The 21,528-nt window shown below is 36.6% G+C and overlaps 5 protein-coding genes and 1 pseudogene across 5 annotated transcripts; 2 read left to right on the forward strand and 4 right to left on the reverse strand.

Annotated features, from left to right (window-relative positions):
- The first annotated feature begins 3,077 nt into the window (after window positions 1-3,077).
- LOC148294513 (uncharacterized) lies at window positions 3,078-3,957 on the forward strand. Its single transcript, XM_088252862.1, has one exon. The coding sequence runs from the start codon at window positions 3,159-3,161 to the stop codon at window positions 3,738-3,740; it is 582 nt and encodes a 193-aa protein (XP_088108988.1). The 5' UTR covers window positions 3,078-3,158; the 3' UTR covers window positions 3,741-3,957.
- A 1,982-nt stretch (window positions 3,958-5,939) lies between these two features.
- LOC148294514 (uncharacterized) lies at window positions 5,940-6,746 on the reverse strand (annotated as a pseudogene).
- Window positions 6,747-7,194: 448 nt separating this feature from the next.
- On the forward strand, window positions 7,195-8,121 carry LOC110773914 (uncharacterized). The gene has a single exon (XM_021978422.2). The coding sequence runs from the start codon at window positions 7,312-7,314 to the stop codon at window positions 7,948-7,950; it is 639 nt and encodes a 212-aa protein (XP_021834114.1). The 5' UTR covers window positions 7,195-7,311; the 3' UTR covers window positions 7,951-8,121.
- Window positions 8,122-8,823: 702 nt separating this feature from the next.
- LOC148294515 (uncharacterized) lies at window positions 8,824-9,708 on the reverse strand. The gene has a single exon (XM_088252989.1). The coding sequence runs from the start codon at window positions 9,593-9,595 to the stop codon at window positions 8,975-8,977; it is 621 nt and encodes a 206-aa protein (XP_088109115.1). The 5' UTR covers window positions 9,596-9,708; the 3' UTR covers window positions 8,824-8,974.
- A 7,740-nt stretch (window positions 9,709-17,448) lies between these two features.
- Window positions 17,449-18,362, reverse strand: LOC110745710 (late embryogenesis abundant protein At1g64065-like). The gene has a single exon (XM_021945835.2). It carries the CDS (start codon window positions 18,233-18,235, stop codon window positions 17,618-17,620), a length of 618 nt encoding a protein of 205 aa, XP_021801527.2. The 5' UTR covers window positions 18,236-18,362; the 3' UTR covers window positions 17,449-17,617.
- Window positions 18,363-20,244: 1,882 nt separating this feature from the next.
- LOC110745711 (uncharacterized) lies at window positions 20,245-21,249 on the reverse strand. The gene has a single exon (XM_021945836.2). The coding sequence runs from the start codon at window positions 21,061-21,063 to the stop codon at window positions 20,428-20,430; it is 636 nt and encodes a 211-aa protein (XP_021801528.1). The 5' UTR covers window positions 21,064-21,249; the 3' UTR covers window positions 20,245-20,427.
- Between the last annotated feature and the right edge of the window lie 279 nt (window positions 21,250-21,528).

The following is a 21,528-nucleotide window of genomic DNA, read 5'->3' on the forward strand; positions in this document are numbered from 1 at the left end:
GCAACAAGTCTTAATGTCAAGGAGCCGGTCCAACATGATGTAGCTGCAAGTGTGCTCAAGAGATGTTGGGCAAGGAAGGTTAGTCAAGGTTGTATGACTAACGGTTCATCATCAAAGGTGCTTGATTTCAAAGCTGCAGAAAGTGTGGAGAGGAATATCCACAAAGGTGAAATCAAGACAAGGAATGATGGGGAGGATGTTGTTGAAGAGAAGCTTCTTGCCAAGGTGGTCATGGAAGGGACTCCATTTGAGGTGGAGCTTGACACAAGGGCTGAAGAAGGAGGGCAACAACAACAAACTCACAAAGAGGTTCTACTTGAGGTAGAGCCATCATCAATTGCAAGGTCCAAGCCCAAGGAATCCATCAAACCGTCCCTAGGTTTTGGATGGATGGACCAAGAAGTTCCAACCACGTTTCGGAGTGCTATAGGGAGCATGAAGCGGGAAAGTTGGAGAAGTGCATTGATGAAAAGAAAGGTGTTCTTAAATCCAAGAGCAAGGTGTGCTAAGTGGGGATTTAGTGAACAAAGGTTTGGTATGTGGTTTGCATATCAAGGGAAGTCCAAGGTTCAAGGTTCCAAGGAAGCAAGGAGCAACGAATTTGGCAAGGGGGAACTCTTCTCTGCACAAGAGGTCCAAGTTACTCAAGTTTAGGCTTGGGTGGAGCACCTTCCACCAAAGGTGCATTGAGGCAAGAGGTGTATTGCCATGGTGGAGTTCTTGGAAATTACTAGAACGATTTCTAAGAGGTTGAAGATGTTCTAGAGGTCAACAATGGTCCATGGGGTGATTAAATGGTTCGCCAAGGTGGAGATTGTTGTAAAATTGGCTCACATTTAGTATGCATGCGAAGGAGTGAGCGACCGGTCGCAAGGTTTGGGCGACCGGTCGTTTAGAAGCAGAGTCGAAGTCTGAAAAATTCGCAGGAAGCGACCGGTCGCAAGGTATCAGCGACCGGTCGCCCCTGTGCTGTGCTGATGTTTTCCTTACGTGTTTTCAACTACTTTTTCGGTGGCTATCGCTTTCCACAAGATTGCAGGTGTTTAATGGGTCACTTCTGAGGTAAAAGAAGGTGGACTACCTGCTGTATAGTTGGGAGAGCACTCATTGCCAATTGGTTGTCTTGGTTTGGAGAATCCATTCTCCATTTTCTGGTTTTGTGGAAGGTGGCTGAAGTGGGATTTGTTTACTTGCATGATATGATCTTTAGTCTAAGTGGGAGACTAAAGGAAGGAACGTGGAAGACAAGATGGTGCCTTATCTTGTGTCCATTGGTTTGTGTAGGTAATGGAGATAAAGCAAGACATTATAAGATGAGAAAGCAAGTTGAAGTTAGGTGTGGTTAATCTCAAGGTGGTCAAGTAGCTGGGTGCTATTGTGTTCAAAGGAGGTTAACTCACCAAGGGAGAACGTGAGGGAGAGCAATCAGTTCAAGTTAGGAGCTGAGTTGGGGTCTTGAGAGTCTAGACACCAAGGAGGGAAACACCAAGGGTTGTGAGAGTGTTCACAAGTGCATCAAAGTGTTGAGCAAGGGGTGTGAGAGAAAAGAGAGCTTGGGGAGAGAATAGAGTTCTAAGGGGGTTTTCTGTGTAAAACCAAAGTTGTAACTTATTCTTTCATGAAGTGAATTTCTCAAGGGGATCACCAAGAGGATGTAGGCAATTGCTGAACCTCTATAAATTCTTGTGTCACTTTGTGCTTGGTTGTTGTCTCAAGTGTGTGTGTGTGATTCATCCATCATTGTGTGTGTCACAAAGTCCATCAACAACAAGATCATTAGGGGAGTGAGTGAAAGTGTTTGTCCATTTTTTCACAACACACCTGACATATCAAGCTCGATTATAACTTCGTTCGTGAAAAGGTGGCCTTGGGCAGCCACCGGGTTTGCTGCATTCCATCCATTGATCAAGTGGCTGACCTCCTCACCAAATATCTTCCCAAACCGCGCCACAATGCTCTCCTGTCCAAAGGGTTTTATAATATTAAAAGGGTCCGTTAAGCGCCTCACGGCTATGTCATAATAGATCCGAACACTAAAAGGTGGTAGTGAAGCAATCACAGCCGGTCAACTCTCTTTGAATCTCTCTGGAAAATCTCCACCTTCATTGCCTTAGATGTGATTGATTGTAATTCCTAATTACTTGTAATTGACTGTAATCTACAATTCTTTCCTTTTGTAACACAGATTGTATATAATCTGTATCAATGATATTGAATTACTCACTGGGAAGTTTTTCCTTACATTATGTTTAGATGCATATCTCTTTTTATTTATTTATGAGAACTCGCAGTTATTATTTTAAGTTTAAGTCTAATTTATTTTCTTTACGAATTATTAATTGATTGTCTTATGTGGATCAGAAGTTCCATGTTAAGCAATTAGTTAAAATTAGAAGTTTCATGATACATATTTGAAATACAAAATTTAATTTAAAATATTTGCACTGACATACTTAATTCAAAACCTGAAGTTTTGATTACACCTTTTAATCAAAACTTGAAGTTTTGGATACGTAATTTGTAATCCAAATAAGAAGTTATGGATTACGTAATTTTAAGTCCACAAAGAAACAAAAAATCTCTTTTTCATAGATCATAAAAGTGGATATTTATTTTAATGTCTTTACCTTATATATACAATTATGAATGAAAATAGAGATCCATGTAGGATTATAATGTGGAAGAGCATAAAGGGAATAAATTCATCCTTTCATGTTTGAGGTGTTTCGGTAGTAGTAATATGATAAATATGATGTGTTTCAATTGTTGGTAAATAATATATATATATATATATATATATATATATTATGTCCGAATGCTAGCTTGGACTTTATCAGTTTCACATTTTGAAAGGTGTCCATAGGCGCAGCAAACGTATAATACATAAAATAGTATAATAGGTTTCAAGTCTGGTTCTCAAATAATAGTAGAATAATAGTAAGGGTTCTAGAAGTCAATAAACTACAACCCAGTCATTCGCGCGTTTTGATTCCAATTTCCAGGAAGTTTCCTGCAATCAACTCATCTACCAAATTGTCTATAAATACCACACAGCCCTCACCAACATTCTCATCACTTCATATTTTACAGAGCGAAACAGAGAAAAAGCAGAGCATTTTCTTTTGAAGCTTTCCTTCCTTCCACTAAAAGAAATCAACATGGGTGATGCAGAATCTTTGCATTCCGCTGATGAGCTGAAACGCCAGAAGAAAATCAAAATGGCCATCTATATTAGTATTTTCGTTGTGTTTCAGATCATAGTTATCACCACAATGAGTCTCACTGTGATGAAAGTCAAGACCCCCAGGTTCAGGCTAGGCAACATCAACGTCCAGAGCTTCGAATCTGTCCCCGCAACGCCTTCATTCGACACGAAATTCACAACCCAAATCAAGATCAAGAACTCAGCCAACTGGGGTTCCTACAAGTTCAATGCTGCCAATGTCACGTTTCAATACCAAGGCGAGACTCTGGTAGTAATTAATATTGAAAAGGGCAAGGCTGGATGGCTTTCGACCATAAAAAGAAATGCGGAGGTGAGCTTGAATTCAAGTCGAATAACTGGTTCAAATCTGGGCAGCGAATTGAGCAGCGGGGTGTTGACGCTCAACAGCGTAGGCAGATTGAATGGAAAAGTTGCAATTATGTTCATAATGAAGAAGAAGAAGGCTACCAACATGAACTGCACCATAGCTTTTGATGTGGCAGCCAAGACGCTCAAATCTTTACAATGCAAATGAGCAGAGTAGCTAAGCATCCAGGATGCATCTTCAGCATTTGGATTGCGACTAGCTAGTTCTTGATTTGTGTGACTCTTCTTATTCTTTTTATTCTTTGTATCTGTGTGGCGATTGGATTTGTCATAGAATTTTAATGGTATTTGTTTTCATTACCACTCACCTGTAGTTATTCCGTGATGATGTATTCTATAATACTTAATTATCACCAATTGCTCTTGTGATGATGTTAACTTATATTCATGTACTCCTTCATTTATTATAGGGTATACTAGTGATTTGCCCCCTAAACTTATACCTAAATTTTTTATTATAGAAAATTAAGGATATGAACTTTTTTTTTTCTTTCACCAATTTCCCCCCTCCATCTAAATCCACAACATTTCATCCAATTTTCCATTAAATATGAGGGCAAATTGATCATTTCCATATAAAAATAATATAAAATTTGAAATAATAATAATAGAAATAAAGTTCATAAAATAAAATAAAAACCTCACATGCCATATATATATATATATATATATATATATATATATCTCTCTCTCTCTCTCCCACTCTCTACAATCCCTTCTTCCCCAAATCAACCACAGCCACATACACAAACGCCGCAAAACCCCGAAAACCAACCCTAAGACGAAGCCGTTCCCAGCGACAAACGCAAGCGATCGTCCCCCCTCTATGGAAGACCAGCCTCTACTCCTACTTCAGGAGCAAGTCCGCTTCTGCTGGAGGAGGAGGATGACGTGAATGGAAGACCAGCCTCTGCTCTTACGTGGGACTCGACCTCTGAGCGTGCGAAGCAGCAACAGTTGGAGGAGGAGGACGGTGCGAATGGGTTTGGGTATGTGGGTGGGGATAAGGTTTTCTTTTTGGTTTTTTGGATGTGGGGGTGGATTGCAGGTGGGGAAGGGGGTGGATCATTGGCTGTTGTGATGGCATTGGACTAGTTGAGTTGAGGGATAGGGAGGAGTTGTTCTGTGTCAGTGAGATGAGTGGTTGGTTGTGGTGATTAGGTGTGTAGAGTAAATTTTTTGGGGGAAGAGAGAGAGAGAGAGAGAGAGAGAGAGAGAGAGAGAGAGTGTGTGGTGGCTATAGGAGGGTGGGCTGATAAGAGGGGAGGTGGTGGTGGGGAAGGGGGTGGCCTTGGGTCTGGGGTTGGGTAAGAGGTCTGGTTGATGCGATGGTGGGGAGAGGTGTGGTGGCGATGTCGGAGAAGAAAGGTGATGGTTGTTGGGAGGGGGTTTTATTTTTCTCTTTTCTTTAATTTTTTCCAAAAAAAAAAATTTATTTTTAATGATTTAACAGAAAATTGGATGAAATGTTGATGATTTAGACGGCAGGGGTGAAATTGGCAAAAAAAAAAGTTCATATCCTTAATTTTCTAAATTAAAAAAAAAGGATATGGGCTAATTGAAACCTAAGTACAAGTTCAGGGGGTATTTCACCAGTTAACCCTTTATTATATGATATTTAGTTATTTATACTGTGCTTCTTTAAAGTTGTTGAAATTATTCTCTAATGGTGGGTGCAAGAAAACTATTGTCATGGAGACTGAATAATTGAAAACATTGAAGTCACCTAAGCCAAATGCGGTTGCTTTCGATTCGACAACTATCGTCTATGATACTTGTTGCCGTTCTGTTTTTGTTATTTTGTTCTGGATTAGGGGTTTTCGTTTTGTATATACTTGTTCCTCTGAACGGCACGGAAGCACTATTAAAGAATACAAAATTAAAATAAAAAGCAACAAAGGAGAAGTAAAATGTAGTTGGTGTGGCTGATGATCACTGAGAAAGGTTTGCTAATTGTTTAGTATGGCATGAGGTAAAGAGCCTCAACATGAAGCAGATGAACAGAAAAATGGAATTGTAGAACAAGACACAAGTTGAGATGAGAGCATTGGACACAGAAGCTAGTCACATCAAAGGAGACATCTTTTGTTTTGTAAGACCTCCATTGACCACAACTGAAAATTACATACAAAGTATCTCTCATTATATAGTCAGAAACCTGAAAGAAAGTAAAAGGAAAAACAGGAGCCTCTGGTTGAAAAGAATATATAAATCACAATATGATTCTACAAAAAAATCCTACCTAAAACAGAGAGAAAATAATGAACAAAATAAACATCAAGAAATAGGCTTCCTGCCTCACTCGCGCAACAAATGGGGATCACTCACTGCTGACCTTAATTTCTCATTACTTGCATTCCAAAGCTTGAATTGCCTTTGTTGACACAAATCAAATTTCATGGTGCAGTCCACTGTGGCAGACATCAATTCCACTTTACTGGTCAATTTAGCTTCGCTGCTCAGCGTCAACACCGCCGTGCTCAGTTCACTGCCAAGATTGGAACTGCTTGGCAATCCATTTGAATTCAAACTTGCCTCCACATTGATCTTTTTGGTGGAAAGCATTCCAGCCTTGCTCTTTGGGATAGCAGTTTGTCCCACTGTCGCATAGGGGCGGCCCTATATGGTGGTGCAAGTGGCGTCACCGCACAGGGCCCCCCAAAAAAAAAATCATTTATATTATACTTTAGTGTGCTGCATATTATCACAAATGTGTGTGTGGCGGAGCTGGCTTTGTAGCACATATCCCTTAATAGAAGGGTCCGTGTTCGAGTCTCATTGAAGTCATTCTACCCGATGTGAATCATAGTTTTTTTAATTTTGGGGAAAAAACTCTGTACTAGTTTTAATTCTTCAAATAAACATAACAAATACAATGTGAATGACTTTTGGATAGTAAGGTATGTTGTTGTCATTACATGTTTATTGATTATGACTTTTAGTTATAAGTATTTTTGTATTAGATTATGTGAGGCCCTAATTTAAGTTTTGCATAAGGTCCTCAAAATCTCAAGGACAGCCCTGCTGTCACACCCTGGTATTGAAACGCAATAGTGATTGCATCGAACTTGTAGGGGCACCAATTTGTGTTCTTGACCCTGATTTGGGTTGTGAATTATGTGTGGAATGAAGGTGTTGTTGGGACAGTAGTCATTGGTTTCTTAGAATTTCAAAATTGGCCAATTGCCTATATAGTTTAATAATAATGTGAGTTAGGTGAGGAGCTTTCTATTGGTATATTCATCAAATGAAGGCGTAACTTAACCCGCAACTTCTTTCTTTGATTATATATACCAATAATTTGCCAATACTATTAACAATGTGACCAGTGACATGTGGGATAGATCCCACAGCATGTTCTCACCTGTATTATTTAGAAGATTTGATCTATGCACAGAAGCTTCTATATTGATATTTAATTCATGTGTCCATCTACTCAAAGCGAAAAAGCGTAAAGGCTCCTCAACAAAGTCATCCATCATCTAGAAGTCAATAATTCTTACATTTGGACGCGTTTGGTGTGTGCCATAAAACTCTTCCCCTGGAACTCACATTTTCCAGGAAATTCATTCCACCTCATACTATAAATAAGAGACTACTCTCCATCATTTCCACAAACAACTCCCTCCATTTCCAAGTTTCATATCTTAGAAAACCAAACTCCTCAAAAGCAGATAATTTTCTTTTCATTGATATCAGAAAAAGAAAAACCGAGAAACATGGCAGAGAAAACTCAACAGGCTTATCCTTCAGCACCAGCAAACCATGGTTACCAAAGAAGTGATGCAGAGTCTTTGGAAAATGCTGATGAGCTGAAACGCAAGAAGAAAATCAAAATGGCCATATTTATTAGTATTTTTGTTGTTTTTCAGATCATAGTTATCACCACAATGAGTCTCACTGTCATGAAAGTTAAGACCCCCAGGTTCAGGCTAGGCAACATCAACGTCCAAAGCTTCGAATCTGTCCCGGCAACGCCTTCATTCGACACGAAATTCACAACCCAAATCAAGATCAAGAACTCAGCCAACTGGGGTTCCTATAAGTTCAATGCTGCCAATGTCACGTTTCAATACCAAGGCGCGACTCTGGTAGTAATTAATATTGAAAAGGGCAAGGCTGGATGGCTTTCGACTATAAAAAGAAATGCGGAGGTGAGTTTGAATTCAAGTGGAATAACTGGTTCAAATCTTGGCAGCGAATTGAGCAGCGGGGTGTTGACGCTCAACAGCGTAGGCAGATTGAATGGAAAAGTTGCAATTATGTTCATAATGAAGAAGAAGAAGGCTACCAACATGAACTGCACCATAGCTTTTGATGTGGCAGCCAAGACGCTCAAATCTTTGCAATGCAAGTGAAAACAGCTAGGACACATCTCTATAATGATGTGGATTTTGGATTGATGAAGAGTATTTCTTGGATTATTTTTCGTCATTGATATTCTTTATTTATATAGCTATTTATGAGTGACACTTGTATTGTATTTTGTTGTAAAATTATGATACTAGTTTACCTTTTTAATCACTGAACCGTCGCTATTCTTTTTACTGGGGTGTGCTTTCGTTTGATAATTGGCAAATTAATCAATTTGCAACTAACTTTATGTTGGTTTAAATGATGCATCTTGTTTATCCAATAAGGCCAATATATTTGCAGAAATCGGTCTCTTAGGATCAATCTTGAAATAGAGGAGCAGGATTAGGGGTCTACGTTTTCCTTTGTTGTCAAACCATATACATATATTAGAGAGAAATGAGCATTTGAAAATTACAGAAGTTAACGAACAAAAGAAGTTAAAAAAGTAACAGAACATGTAACTTGTTGGACTAATATAGAAGGCAACTTGAGTTGGACTAATTAGACAATAATATCATACCCCACCCCAACAAGTGGCACAACTTGCAACTTGTCCGTAGGAGACAAGTTATAGAGGTCTTATCTGTAATGCCAACCGGAGTTAGCGTTGGATTGGATCCAATTTCGTGCATTTTGACCACTTTATTAACGTTTTCATTACTTTCAAAGACTTACAAGTTGCAATCTCTATGGTCTTCCCCATACCAGACGTTTTAATATCATTTTATTTTAGTTATTTATTTATTTATTAAGGTTTGAATCTTCCATCTGTCAAACATTATATTACGTACTCAAGTTTACAGCGAAAAAGCTAAGACAGAATCAGTTCAAATCTTCTTCTTTTTATAAAAACAAAACAAAAAAAAAATGACAGCTCTAACAATCTGTATATAATATAAAAGCACGACTACAAAATTACACTTTGGTATACATATAAACCCAAACAATTTTATTTGTAAAAAACAGCAGAAGTTCAAATTTGCAGAAACATAAAACAAGTACAAATTACTAAATCTAGATCTGTTTTCACTTGCACTCTAAAGATTTGAGGTTCTTGGCTGTCACATCAAAAGCTATGGTGCAGTTCATGTTGGTAGCCTTCTTCTTCTTCATTATGAACATAATTGCAACTTTTCCGTTCAATCTACCAACGCTGTTGAGCGTCAAGACCCCGTTGCTTCCAAGATTTGAACCATTTATTGCACTTGAATTCAAACTCACATTTGCATTTCTTTTTATGGTCGAAAGCCATCCGACCTTGCCCTTTTCGATATTAATTTCTCCCAGAGTCTGGTCTTGGTATAGAAACGTGACATTGGAAGCTTTGAACTTGTAGGAACCCCAGTTGGCTGAGTTCTTGATCCTGATTTGGGTTGTGAATTTCAAGTCGAATGAAGGCGTTGATTCAAAGCTTTGGAAGTTGATGTCGACTAGCCTGAACTTTGGGGTCTTTACTTTCAACACAGTGAGACTCATTATGGTGATAACTATGGTCTGAAACACAATAAAAATAGCAATATATATGGCCAATTTGATTCTCTTCTTGCGCTTCAGCTCATGAGAGGACAGCTGAGACTCTCCATCGCTTCTTGTGTAACTTGTATTTGCTGGTCCTGAAGGGTAAGTCTGGTTGGTTTTCTCCGCCATCTTAATTTCTTGTGCTGCAAAGAAAAGTGCTCTGCTTTTCCTCTGTTTTCTCTCTGTAAAGTATATATGAAGTGATGAGCAAAATGTATTGGTTGTGGGAATATTGGTGAGCGATGTGTGGTATATATAATGTTTAGGCAATCTCTTTGGTTAGAGTAATATCCACGGTGCAAGTTTGCTGGAAATTGGGACCACTAGGCACGCAAATAATTAAGTTGTAGTTTATTGACTTCTCATGGTTGAGAAGATTCATTTACCATTTATATTATTTATATTATTTATTTATTTATTTATTTATTTATATATTAAAGGGCATGGACCCTTCCACGATGTGAACATGAGGAGAAAAGATAAATGGAGTATTGAATAAGCGAAAGAAACGTTGGAGGGCTTTAAAGACTTTGACTACTCAGCACCACAACCCAGACAAGGATTTCTAAGTCTGTCAAAGTCATAGGTTAGTATACTTTTATTGCAGGGGCAATGGGGCATCTACTTGGACTCTCAATAAATATCTCCTCATACAGCAACTTTCGAAATTACCATCTTACCCTTAAGATTAAAACTGATAAATAAATAAATAAATAAGAGCCTCCTCCTTGACCCTAATCGTCGATATCCCCGCTGATAGGTGTTAACCAGTAGCGGACTCAGAATTTTACTTGCATGGGGCAAATTTAAAACTGCGTAACTTAGCTAAACACAATTGAGACAAACTCGCTACATAAAATCTAAACAACAAAAACATATACAGTATTACAAGATTTCAGTTGAAACCTTCACATATGCTACTAATTAGTTCTCTTTGTGGGGCTAATTATTTTATTTCAATAGGTGACTTTTTTTTTGGTTGGGGCAATAGCCGCCACTGGTACTGTGCTGACTTCAACTCCGCTAGTCTCAAGTTAGAGCTCTGAGAACAAGTCTTTGATTTAGAGACTTTTTTGTTTTTTTTGCTTTTAATTTTGTTAGGGGGCAAAATGGCAACTCCAAAATTTTGTGGATAGAAAAGAGATATTTGGTTGGGTCCAATCCAAATAGAAGGATCCTTTTTTGGCTCTTTTTTTTTTTTGCCTTTTATAAATTATCTAATACTTTTCTTTGTAGGGTAGGTCACAGTGACTTGTTGGACCATCTATATGTTGATTCTAGAATACAAGCCTATAAGTCAAGACTGGAAGTATACGTTAAAGCATTTCCAGGAAGCTTAGCACAAGCCAACATTCTACTAGTGTACAGTTTCTCAATCCATTTTGGACTTTACAGAGCGAATAAACAGAAAAAACAGAACCTTATTCTGCACCATTAATTGCATATAATTTGTCCACAAAAAAACTGTCCAAGTTTTACAGTGCAAATGAAGAAGCCTCACCAACAAAGCTATACAATTGATTTGGGAGTGATCAAGACATGTTCTTGAATCTATTTTTATTTTTCTTTGCGTTACTTACGCTTGTGTTTGTTGTAAAGCTATACAACGTGTGCTTTCTATATACTTTCTTCTACATTATTGAAATACATAAGGCGAGATGTTTACTATACATAAGTTAAGCTTCAATTTTCGTACGTATATGGTATACTAACTGGCGGAGCCACGTAGGGACCAAAGTGATCCCAGGCCCCTACTCAACTCTCTCTCTCTCTCTCTCTCAAGCAATTTCACTCCTCTTTTCTTTCTCTCTCTCTATGTATAAATAATTTAATGTTGTGTATATGAATTGAATTGAATATTAAAAAATGATACATAGGTTTTATATATACAACAATCATAACTTGATGTGTGAAAGCTGTAATTTAAAGCTTATTTCTTGATTTTTTACTTTAGGCTATATTGGTTCAGGGGTCTGACAATGATTTTCATAAAGCTCTACGAGAACTTGTAGTGTTTATGCTCTCATTCCCTTTATTTTTATATTTTGCAAGATGGCCCCCTCTAACCTCAATTCCTGGCTCCGCCACTACGTATACTTTCAACATGTCCAATGTTTTCATTTCAATTATATAAGAGAATTAAGGGCTGATTAATTGGTAATTGGTGAGGTGAGGCCTCAGTTCGTTTCTTAATTTGTATATTCAATATAAGTTATAACTATCTTTTACATTATTGAGTATTCCTAGATGCAGATGGTTCTGCTGAGCTTCTTGTGGAAACAGAAGGAAGTCTTGTGTTTTGGTTTTGGGTAATATTCTGTTTCATCTAGGGCATTTTATTCATGACTTTAATAGCACGTAGAATTAGAATTAGTGCACACACTAGGAATATATACCTAAAATGGTATGTACCATATGGATCCTAAGTCTCTGCATTTAGAAATGGTGTATTTATCCGCCTGCTGCTCTCTTGGTTCTTCCTCTTGTGTCTTGTAATATGATATTTCTTTTTTTTCTTTTGGCTTCTTCAATCGATAACTATTGGAAATCTGCTTCAATCAATAGATTTTAAATTCCAAATACACTATTTGAATTGATTGTTATTGCAAGCTGTAGTTATCATCTGAAATTGATAAGAAAAATACCCAATTGATTGCTATTCTGATTGATGAATGGGCTTGGTAGTACGACACCTGAACTTGGGAGGAGGGGATGGACTAGGAGAGCCTACTTGCCGTTCAGAATAGTTGGTTGTATGGCCTCCTAGCACAGGAAATTCCTCGTCATAGTTTTCTGAAAAACCAGAACCAATTATGAGTCTACTACGTCTTGGTTGGCTCATCTTGTAAGCTGAAGCTCCAAATTAAAGTAGAAGAAGCCAAAATACCCAAAAAAGGATCAAATTACAAATACACAAAGGAAGAACCAAGAGAGCGGTAAGAGAATTTATTGTCAAAGGGATTGTTGTTTGTTTTTTCTGTCAAAAGGACTAACAATGTTAGTTTTTTAAAAAGGAAACAAACTTACTATAGCCGATGTGGCTATTCACAAGCATTTGATTAGTTGAATGGTCTAGATTTTATGAAATGCAGGTAAATGCATCATTTCTAAATGCAGAAGCTCGGGATCCGTACCATATGAGCTTATCAACCTTAATATCATGCCCAAATGGGTTCCTACCTGTTAGTTTAGGGGAGAAGAGGTTTAGAGAATAGTTGGTTTAGTGTTTAGGACAATATTCTTGATGTGGAATAGAAAACTTTTTGAAAGAGTAAACAGGTAATTTTATTTGAATGGAGGAAAAATGTTACAAAGCTTTACAGACTTTGTTGGATACAAGAGTTGGCTGATGGGAGAGTCAGACAACTGTAGTTTTCAGCTTTTCTCTTGATTACAATGAGAGGCTATATGCTTATTTATAGAGGGACTAAGTCGGCAGCTTTGGAAAAGTCAGTTGCTCATGCAATTGACTTTTCCAAAGTCATTTTCAGCCACAATTTTTCACCTTATTCTAGATTTCTCTAGTTATAGTACATTATATAATTAGTATGATGTTTCTAGTAACTTTAACCTGTCTACTTTCTCTTAATTTTTCTAGATTTTTCTATATTATTTAAGATTTTTCTTTATTATTCAAAATACAATGTGCATTACTTTTTAACACTACCAATTGGTTGTAGTTCCTAAACCCTATTCACATGTTGCCTTCACTGTAGGTAAGAATCAAACCTTGGACAAGACTTTATGGTTTTATATTTCAATATCGGGTGCAATACGGCATAGGTGTTTGATAAAATGTCAACAAGATTACTAAATATGCACCAATCGTACGTTTGGTGTTAGTCTTTATTACTTTGTATTTTGTTCATTCATATTTTACCTCAGTCTAGAGGAACTAACTACTTTTCTAACTTTTAGTTTCCAATCCAATGGATATAGCGTAAGATATGACAGCTTGTTCGTTATAAATAAACGAGAATCGAATCGAGTCTAGATTCATACAAGTTCCAATAAAAAACAAAATTCAGGTAATATTTGGTGCCTCCACAGGGTAGATCATAAGTGCTTTTTGCTGTGCATATAGTGCAAACAACCTTTCTGAAGTTTTTCTGTTTTGTAGATTGAATTACTTGGACAAAGGACTCGTACGGGTTCTTGGGCGCGTTTTCTCTTTGCAGTAAGTTTTCTTTTTTCTTTATAGAGAACGACCTTGTGTAGCTGATGGATTGTACGTTGAAGTTTTTCTCAAAAAATAAAAAATATATATTGCATGTTTCAAAACATAGTCGAAGGTTCTCCAAATATCGTACGATGATGTCACCTTGCCCGAATGGAAAAAACCAAACAAAGTCCTCAAAGTCATGCGATCATCTAGAAGTAAGCCAAAATTTCAAACCTGATTGAGACGCCTTTTTTTGCCAAATTTCCTTTAATCATTCTCCCATCATCTAATACACCCCATGAATCAGACTCACCTTCCTTTGACATGAGCTTCACAACCCAAATTCGAGTCAAGAACACCAATTTTGGCCCCTACAAGTATATGACAGTAGCAGCCTCTCATTTCCGTACCAGGGTGTGACTCCAGGGCAGGTTGTCATTCCCAAGGGCAAGGCCCGGTGGCGTTCGACCGAAAAAATTGGAGCCACTGTGATTTTAAATTCCAAGGGATTGGAAAGCAATTCCAGTATTCTTGGCAAGCAATGAGTTGAAAGCAGGGGTTTTGACTCTGAGCAGCCAAGCCGAGTCACGTTTTAAGGGTTTACTCTGTACTTCCAATTGATAATCACTAGTCACATTTTCTTTCCAAAATCAAGATGGAAAAAAAATTAAAATTAGTTAATAGATTTTTGGCGGGAACACAAATTATAAGTTTGTTTTTTAATTTTAAAATCAATGGTTATAAGATCAATAGAAAATTAGTGAAATACTCATTCCTAAACATAAAACTATAAATATACCCTATACCATTCAATATATATAAACACACCCAAAAAAAATCCAAAACTGACAGCTGTTACATTTTTAGTTTAATTAGATAAATGAAATACCTTTATTACCCATTTAGTATTAAATTAGTTTTTTTGAACAATTTTGGGCGCTCTCTCTCTCTCTCTTCTCTCCCCGTTCACGGAAATCAGGCCGGCGATCTTGGTGCTTCAGCCACAGCCAGCTGTGAGACCGGTCATAAAAGGACCGGCCAGGGCCGACGATCAAGTCTAGGCTAAAGCCCAGCCACATCAGCTACTTACAACTCCATTACGAGCTTGGAAAGGTTTGTGGATTTTGAGTTTTCCGACGTCGTTTCCAGTGACTTCGGTGATTGTTTCCGTCGATCAATGTATGAAACTTCATTTACTTTTCGTGCTCTAGCTGTTTATGTATGTGGTTAGGATAGATTTTGGAGTTTTGGAAATTAATCAATACACCCTAGTTTGACCAACGGCTTTGGCAGTGTTTCTGGTTGCTCCGGCCACTTTTGGCCAAGGTCTGAGACCAAAAATTACTCATCTTGTTAGTCTGAACATGTTGGAATTTTTAGCAATAGGTTACCGTTTGACTTTGACGGTATGCTCAGTATCCGGGGTTGTAGTAATGCTAGTAGCATATGTTTTCTATAATAATGTTAATATGAGAACTTCAAGCGAGACAATTTGAGAGGAAGCAAATTTAACTGTAGCTGTTGGCCTATGCAATTGTAGATCCAATTCTTCTTGATTTTATATGTTTATTTTTATTATTGCCGATTTGGAGGTAAGCTGTTGGATTTTCTGATTTCGTTCTAATTTGTATTTAGATATTCGTTTGAGTTTTAAATTGTGATTTTAGTTTCTTTTTGTTTATAATTTGGATTGATTTCATATTTGGTTTGGTTGTGGATTTGCTCTTGTGTTTTGGTTTGAGCTGTGGTTACAAATTTGTGATATTTGATTTGGTTATCATATTAATTGAGGTATGTTTTTTCAATTGAATTTGACTATATTCGTGTTTTTTTTGTTTATGCACCATTGGTTTTTGAGTTGACTATAATTTGTTGTTAGGGAGCAGTGTTATTACCTTATATTATATTGGAACTTTACAGACATGAATTAGAAATAGGATTTCATAGGAAACAAGCAGTGTTATTACCCTATACTGGAACTTTACAGTGGTAGACATGCATTAGAAACCAGATTTTATAGGAAACTAGCAGTGTTATTATCCTATACTAGAACTTTACAATGATAGACATGCATTAGAAATAAGATTTCATAGGAAACAAGCAGAGGAATCTAGCAGTGTTATTACCCTATACTAGAACTTTACAATGGTAGACATGCATTAGAAATAGGATTTCATAGTAAACAAGCAATGTTATTACCCTGTACTGGAACTTTATAGTGGTAGACATGCATTCAAAATAGGATTTCATAGGAAACAAGCAGTGTTATTACCATATACTGGAACTTTACAGTGGTAGACATGCATTCGAAATAGGATTTCATAGGAAACAAGTAGTGTTATTACCTTATACTGGAACTTTACAATCATTAATTAATATGATAGTAAACTAGCAGTGTTAAGAATGGGTATATGACTAAATATCTCTTTCTTTTTTGAGTTGCTGAAAATCGACTATTTTATAATCCTATGCAATCAGTTCAATAATGAAAATCCAATATAGTTTCAAGATTTTGTCCTAGATTCGAATCTAAAATACTGTTATTACCCTATACTGGAACTTTAAAGTGGTAGATATGCATTAGAAATAGGATTTCATAGGAAACTAGGAGTGTTATTACCCTAGACTGAAACTTCACAATAGTTGACATGCATTAGAAATAGGATTCCATAAGAAACAAGCAGTGTTATTACCCTATACTGAAACTTTACAACCATTAATCAACATGACAGTAAATTAACAGTGTTAAGAATCTGTATGACTAAATATCTCTTTCTGTTTCAAGTTGCTGAAAACCGACTATTTTATAGTCCTATGCAGTCAATCCAATAGTGAAAATCCAATATAGTTTCAAGATTTTGTCTTGGAGTCGAATTTAAAATATTGTTATTACCCTATACTGGAACTTTACAGCAATTAATCAACATTACAGTAAAGGTTTGGTTTTTAAATGTCTTACTTTTGAAGCCTTTTCTTGTTGAAATTGTTCTCTGAAATTTTGGCTTTGTTTTGTAGGTGGAGGTTAGTGTGTGGTGTTGGTTTTTGAAAGTAGATCAAGCTTTATGGTGGTTATGGAGTTTCGGTTTGCATAAATGATGAAGACGATAAAATGAACAGACATTTTGCAGAGATTGTTTAATGAAGATGCATGCTTGTAGTTACGGTTTTCAAGACACTTTTGTGTTGTAATAAAATATTTGGGCTTTTTTATAAAATTGGGTTGGGCTTGTTTTGGGTGTTCTTTGAGTTTTTTTTTTTCTATTGGGCATCAGTGGCAGTCCTGTAATTTATAGGAACTTTAACACTAATTTCTTATATAGTAAATAGATTTTGGGTGTGTTTCTAAAGTGCATTCTATGTGAGGTTTTTTTATAATTTCAACCTCTATTTTGGGTATATTAGTGAAGCTCCCTAAGATCAAATCATGAATTAAAAGGCACTAACTAACTAATTACTTTAAAATACATATGAGCCTCATGTTTTTAGGCAGAGGCTTTCTAATCTTGTAATTTGTATTGACCATTGTAAACTGAGTCCTCATAAGATTGCTCTTTTGACTTTTCCCAGTTTTGGTCCCAAAATTGGATGAAAGAATATTGATAAAAAATTGATTGAGATAATCTAAAGAATTATATTTTCAACAAGGCTCTGTTTTTTTCCTCCAAGGTAAATTGTTTTGCAAAATGTTTGTTTAGATATAGAGATGATTTTCTATAATTAAAACCGAATTGTTTTCCCGAATTTCGGTTCCATTTTTTTAATTTTTCAATGTATTGACGGTACTTAAAATAAATTTAGCAAAAATCAAACAGAAGCACAGTTTAAACGAATAACAAGCAGTCTAGTAATTAAAAGAGAACAGAGTAGCCCTGTAGTTGTACAACAAATGCAAGAGTCACTCGGGGAAAAAACTAAATATCAACGAATTTAAAAAAAAATCCAAGAACTATAGTCTTGATCACTCTGATGCCGAAGTAGCTTGTGTGTCTTCACTTGCAGTTTAAAGATTGGAGGGTCCTGGCTGTCACATCAAAAGCTATGGTGCAGTTCATGTTGGTAGCCTTCTTCTTCTTCATTATGAACATAATTGCAACTTTTCCGTTCAATCTACCAACGCTGTTGAGCGTCAAGACCCCGTTGCTTACAAGATTTGAACCATTTATTGCACTTGAATTCAAACTCACATTTGCAGTTCTTTTTATGGTCGAAAGCCATCCAACCTTGCCCTTTTCGATATTAATTTCTCCCAGAGTCTGGTCTTGGTATAGAAACGTGACATTGGAAGCTTTGAACTTGTAGGAACCCCAGTTGGCTGAGTTCTTGATCCTGATTTGGGTTGTGAATTTCAAGTGGAATGAAGGCGTTGATTCAAAGCTTTGGAAGTTGGTGTCGCCTAGCCTGAACTTGGGGGTCTTAACTTTCATGACAGTGAGACTCATTGTGGTGATAACTATGATCTGAAACACAACGAAAATACTAATATAGATGGCCATTTTGATTTTCTTCTTTCGTTTCAGCTCATCAGCGGACAGTTGAGACTCTCCATCGCTTCTTGTGTGACCATTTGCTGGTCCTAAAGGATAGGTGGGATAGTTTTGCTCTGGCATGTTAATTTCTTTTGGTTTTCTGATATGAAAGTAGAAAGAAAATTTCTCTGCCTCTGTTTGGAGGGTTTGGTTTTGTAGGATGAAAGCTTGGAAGTTGAAGGAGTTGTTTGTGGTAATGAAGGAAGAGTTGTGTGTTATATATATCGCGTTCGGATTGATGAGTTTCCAGGAAGCTGTGAGTTTCAGGGGAAGAATTTTATTGCAGACGACAACAAACGCGTTCAAAGGCGGAGGTGGCGATTATTGACTTTCTAGAGGAGGGATGACCTTTTAGCCTTTTGATATTTGAGTTGAACATATTAATTATCAAAGAAAACTTCAATTCTATCCGTTGCATTTCATGGACCAAATCTGCAATGGCAGGTGAGAACGTGATGTGGGAACTATTAAAACTTTTTATTTTATTTTATTTTATTTTTAAATATGATTTATTATGTAGAGGACCTAACCAATCCAACAAAGCCACAGATTTTAGGAACTTATGTAATTTTTAAGGTAATATTTTGTTTAATATTATATTAGCCTCTCCGCACGCGCTTTCGCGCTTGCGAGTCGAGAGGCTTTTTTTAAAAAAAATTAAATTTATTTTAGAATTAAAAAAAGATAATGGGTAGTTGTGTTCCATAAAAATAGGATTCATTATCTGATTTTTCTTTTAATTTTTTTTAAAATATGAAAAAGTGTGAATTTACCATATTATCCTCATTTAATTAATAATTTCAATTCTTAATTTCAATTCTGATTTTGGTATTTTTGAATGTTTTACCCTTTTGCTTTATATATATATATAGATGATTAAATAAAGATTGAATGTGTGTGGTTAGCAAAGTATACAACTCCTCCATTAGCACCTGATACAAAGTATAGAATAGTAGAAATATAAAAAGCTAGCTATATTCCCACACAAGTCACAATATTAAACTATCTGCAATTTTCATATTTTAAGTGAAGATCACGCATTCACATTTTGACCATTCTTCTTATTTATTTATGTATACAAATGATATTATACTTCAATTTTATTTAAACAGGGAGGGAGATTCGAACTCGGGTGCAGAGGGGGGATTATATCCGCTCAAGCCAACTTGGCTAAGCAGAAGCCAGCGTTCCTACAAATAAAATTGCTACTCCATAAGTGATGAAGAAACGTCAAAATCAGAACATTTTTGTTTCAGAAAACTTTCTAGCAAAATAAATGAGAAGAATCAGCAGAGCTGGGCATTCACAATGGCTACTCCATAAGTGATCAAGAAACGTCAAAATCTTGTTTGTTGTGTTTCAAATCGTGGTCATGACCATTTTTGAACTCACTGTCATGAAAGTTCCCAAAAATCAGGTTGGGCAACGTCAATGTCCAAACCCTCAACTCTGTCCCTTCGATTGATGCAAGCTTCAGAACCAAAACCAGAGTCTGAAAAACATAAATTTGATTTCACAATTAGCGTCATTTATTTCTAACAAATAAAAAACCGAAATCTGCGCTACCACATCAACTGGTAAGCAGTCAAGTTTAGTGAACAAATATGGTTTATTGAAACAAAATACTTTTCACAAACACTATATGTGATACGTTCTTTGCAAGTTATGTTCTTATTCTCATTTCTCAGCTATTTTCGGAAAAGAAAAATAAAACAGGAAAACTTAACCCCTAATATTAATATTAGTTGAACTTGAAAAAGGGTCAATATCCACTGATATATTTCACACTGAGTGCATACATGTGACTTCAAATAGCCATTATCCAATTATTGTACTAGTCACGGCAAATCAGTGACTCAAGACTCACGGATTACAGTGAGAAAACTATTTCTGCAATAATGGACAGCATGAAAACTTTAGACAGGACTCAAGCTTTTGATAAGCATCAAGTTTAATGATTAATGACTTCAATTAATGCAACACTGTTCTATTCCACTTGGGCTACATTTAAACTGTATTCAAGTTGGGGCAACTTTTTGAATGAAGAGATAAGAATTATAGTCGTAGAAATAGGAAAACCAGAGTCCCAGTGAAAATAATAGCAACGATTTATTCATAAAATTACACTATCACTCACTCATACAAAAAAAAAAAAAAAACAGAAGAAAGAAAAACACAATCCAAGAACTAGACTTGATCGATCGCAAATCCACATCATGTAACAGAGAGATGGCCAAGCTGCATCGCAAAATTTACAGATAGCTTCTGTGTTTTCACTTGCATTGTAAAGATTTGAGCGTCTTGGCTGCCACATCAAAGGCAATAGTGCAGTTCATGTTGGCAGCCTTCTTCTTCTTCATGATGAACATAATTGCAACTTTTCCATTCAATCTTCCTACGCTGTTGAGCGTCAACACCCCGCTGCTCAAATCACTTCCAAGATTTGAATTAGTTATTGCAGTTAAATTCAAACTCACCTCCGCATTTCTTTTTATGGTCGAAAGCCATCCAGCCTTGCCCTTTGCGACATCAATTCCTGCCAAAGTCGCGCCTCGGTATTGAAACGTGATATTGGCAGCATTGAACTTGTAGGAACCCCAGTTGGCTGAGTTCTTGATCTTGATTTGGGTTGTGAATTTTGTGTTGAATGAAGGTGTTGCCGTGACAGATTCAAAGCTTTGGACGTTGATGTTGCCTAGCCTGAACCTGGGGTTCTTAACTTTCATCACAGTGAGACTCATGGTGGTGATAACTATGATCTGAAACACAACAAAAATAGTAATATAGATGGCCAATTTGATTTTCTTCTTGCGTTTCAGCTCATCAGCAGACAGCTGAGACTCTCCATCACTTCTTGTGTAACCATTTGACGGTGCCATGGGATAGGCCGGGTTGGTTTTCTCTGCCATGTTAACTTATTTTTTGTTTTCTGATATGAAATTGGAAAGAAAGTTTCTCTGCTTTTGCTTTGTGGGGTATTGTTTTCTAGGATGAAACTTGAAAGCTGAGGGAGGTGTTTGTGGAAATGAAGGAAGAGTGGCTTGTTATATATAGTGTTTGGAGCTTGGCCTATTTTCGTTAAGTTAAGTGATAGAATAGAATGAAGTTCCAGGAAAATGTAAATTTCAAGGGATGGATTTTTATTTTATTTGAGACAACAAACGCGTACAAAGCCAAAGGTGGGAATTATTGGCTTCTAGATAGATGATCAATGACTTTGATGCAGCTGAGGACCTTTTAGGCTTTTCTCTACGAGTCATGAGATGATGGAAATATTATAAATATCAATAGAAGCTTCGAATCTCTCTGTCTGCAATTGACCAAATCTCCCACTGGCAGTGACAGGTGAGAACGTGATGTGGGATCTATTATAT

This window comes from Prunus avium, chromosome 5 (assembly GCF_965620075.1).
Source record: "Prunus avium chromosome 5, drPruAviu1.hap1.1, whole genome shotgun sequence".
NCBI classification, from domain to species: domain Eukaryota; kingdom Viridiplantae; phylum Streptophyta; class Magnoliopsida; order Rosales; family Rosaceae; genus Prunus; species Prunus avium.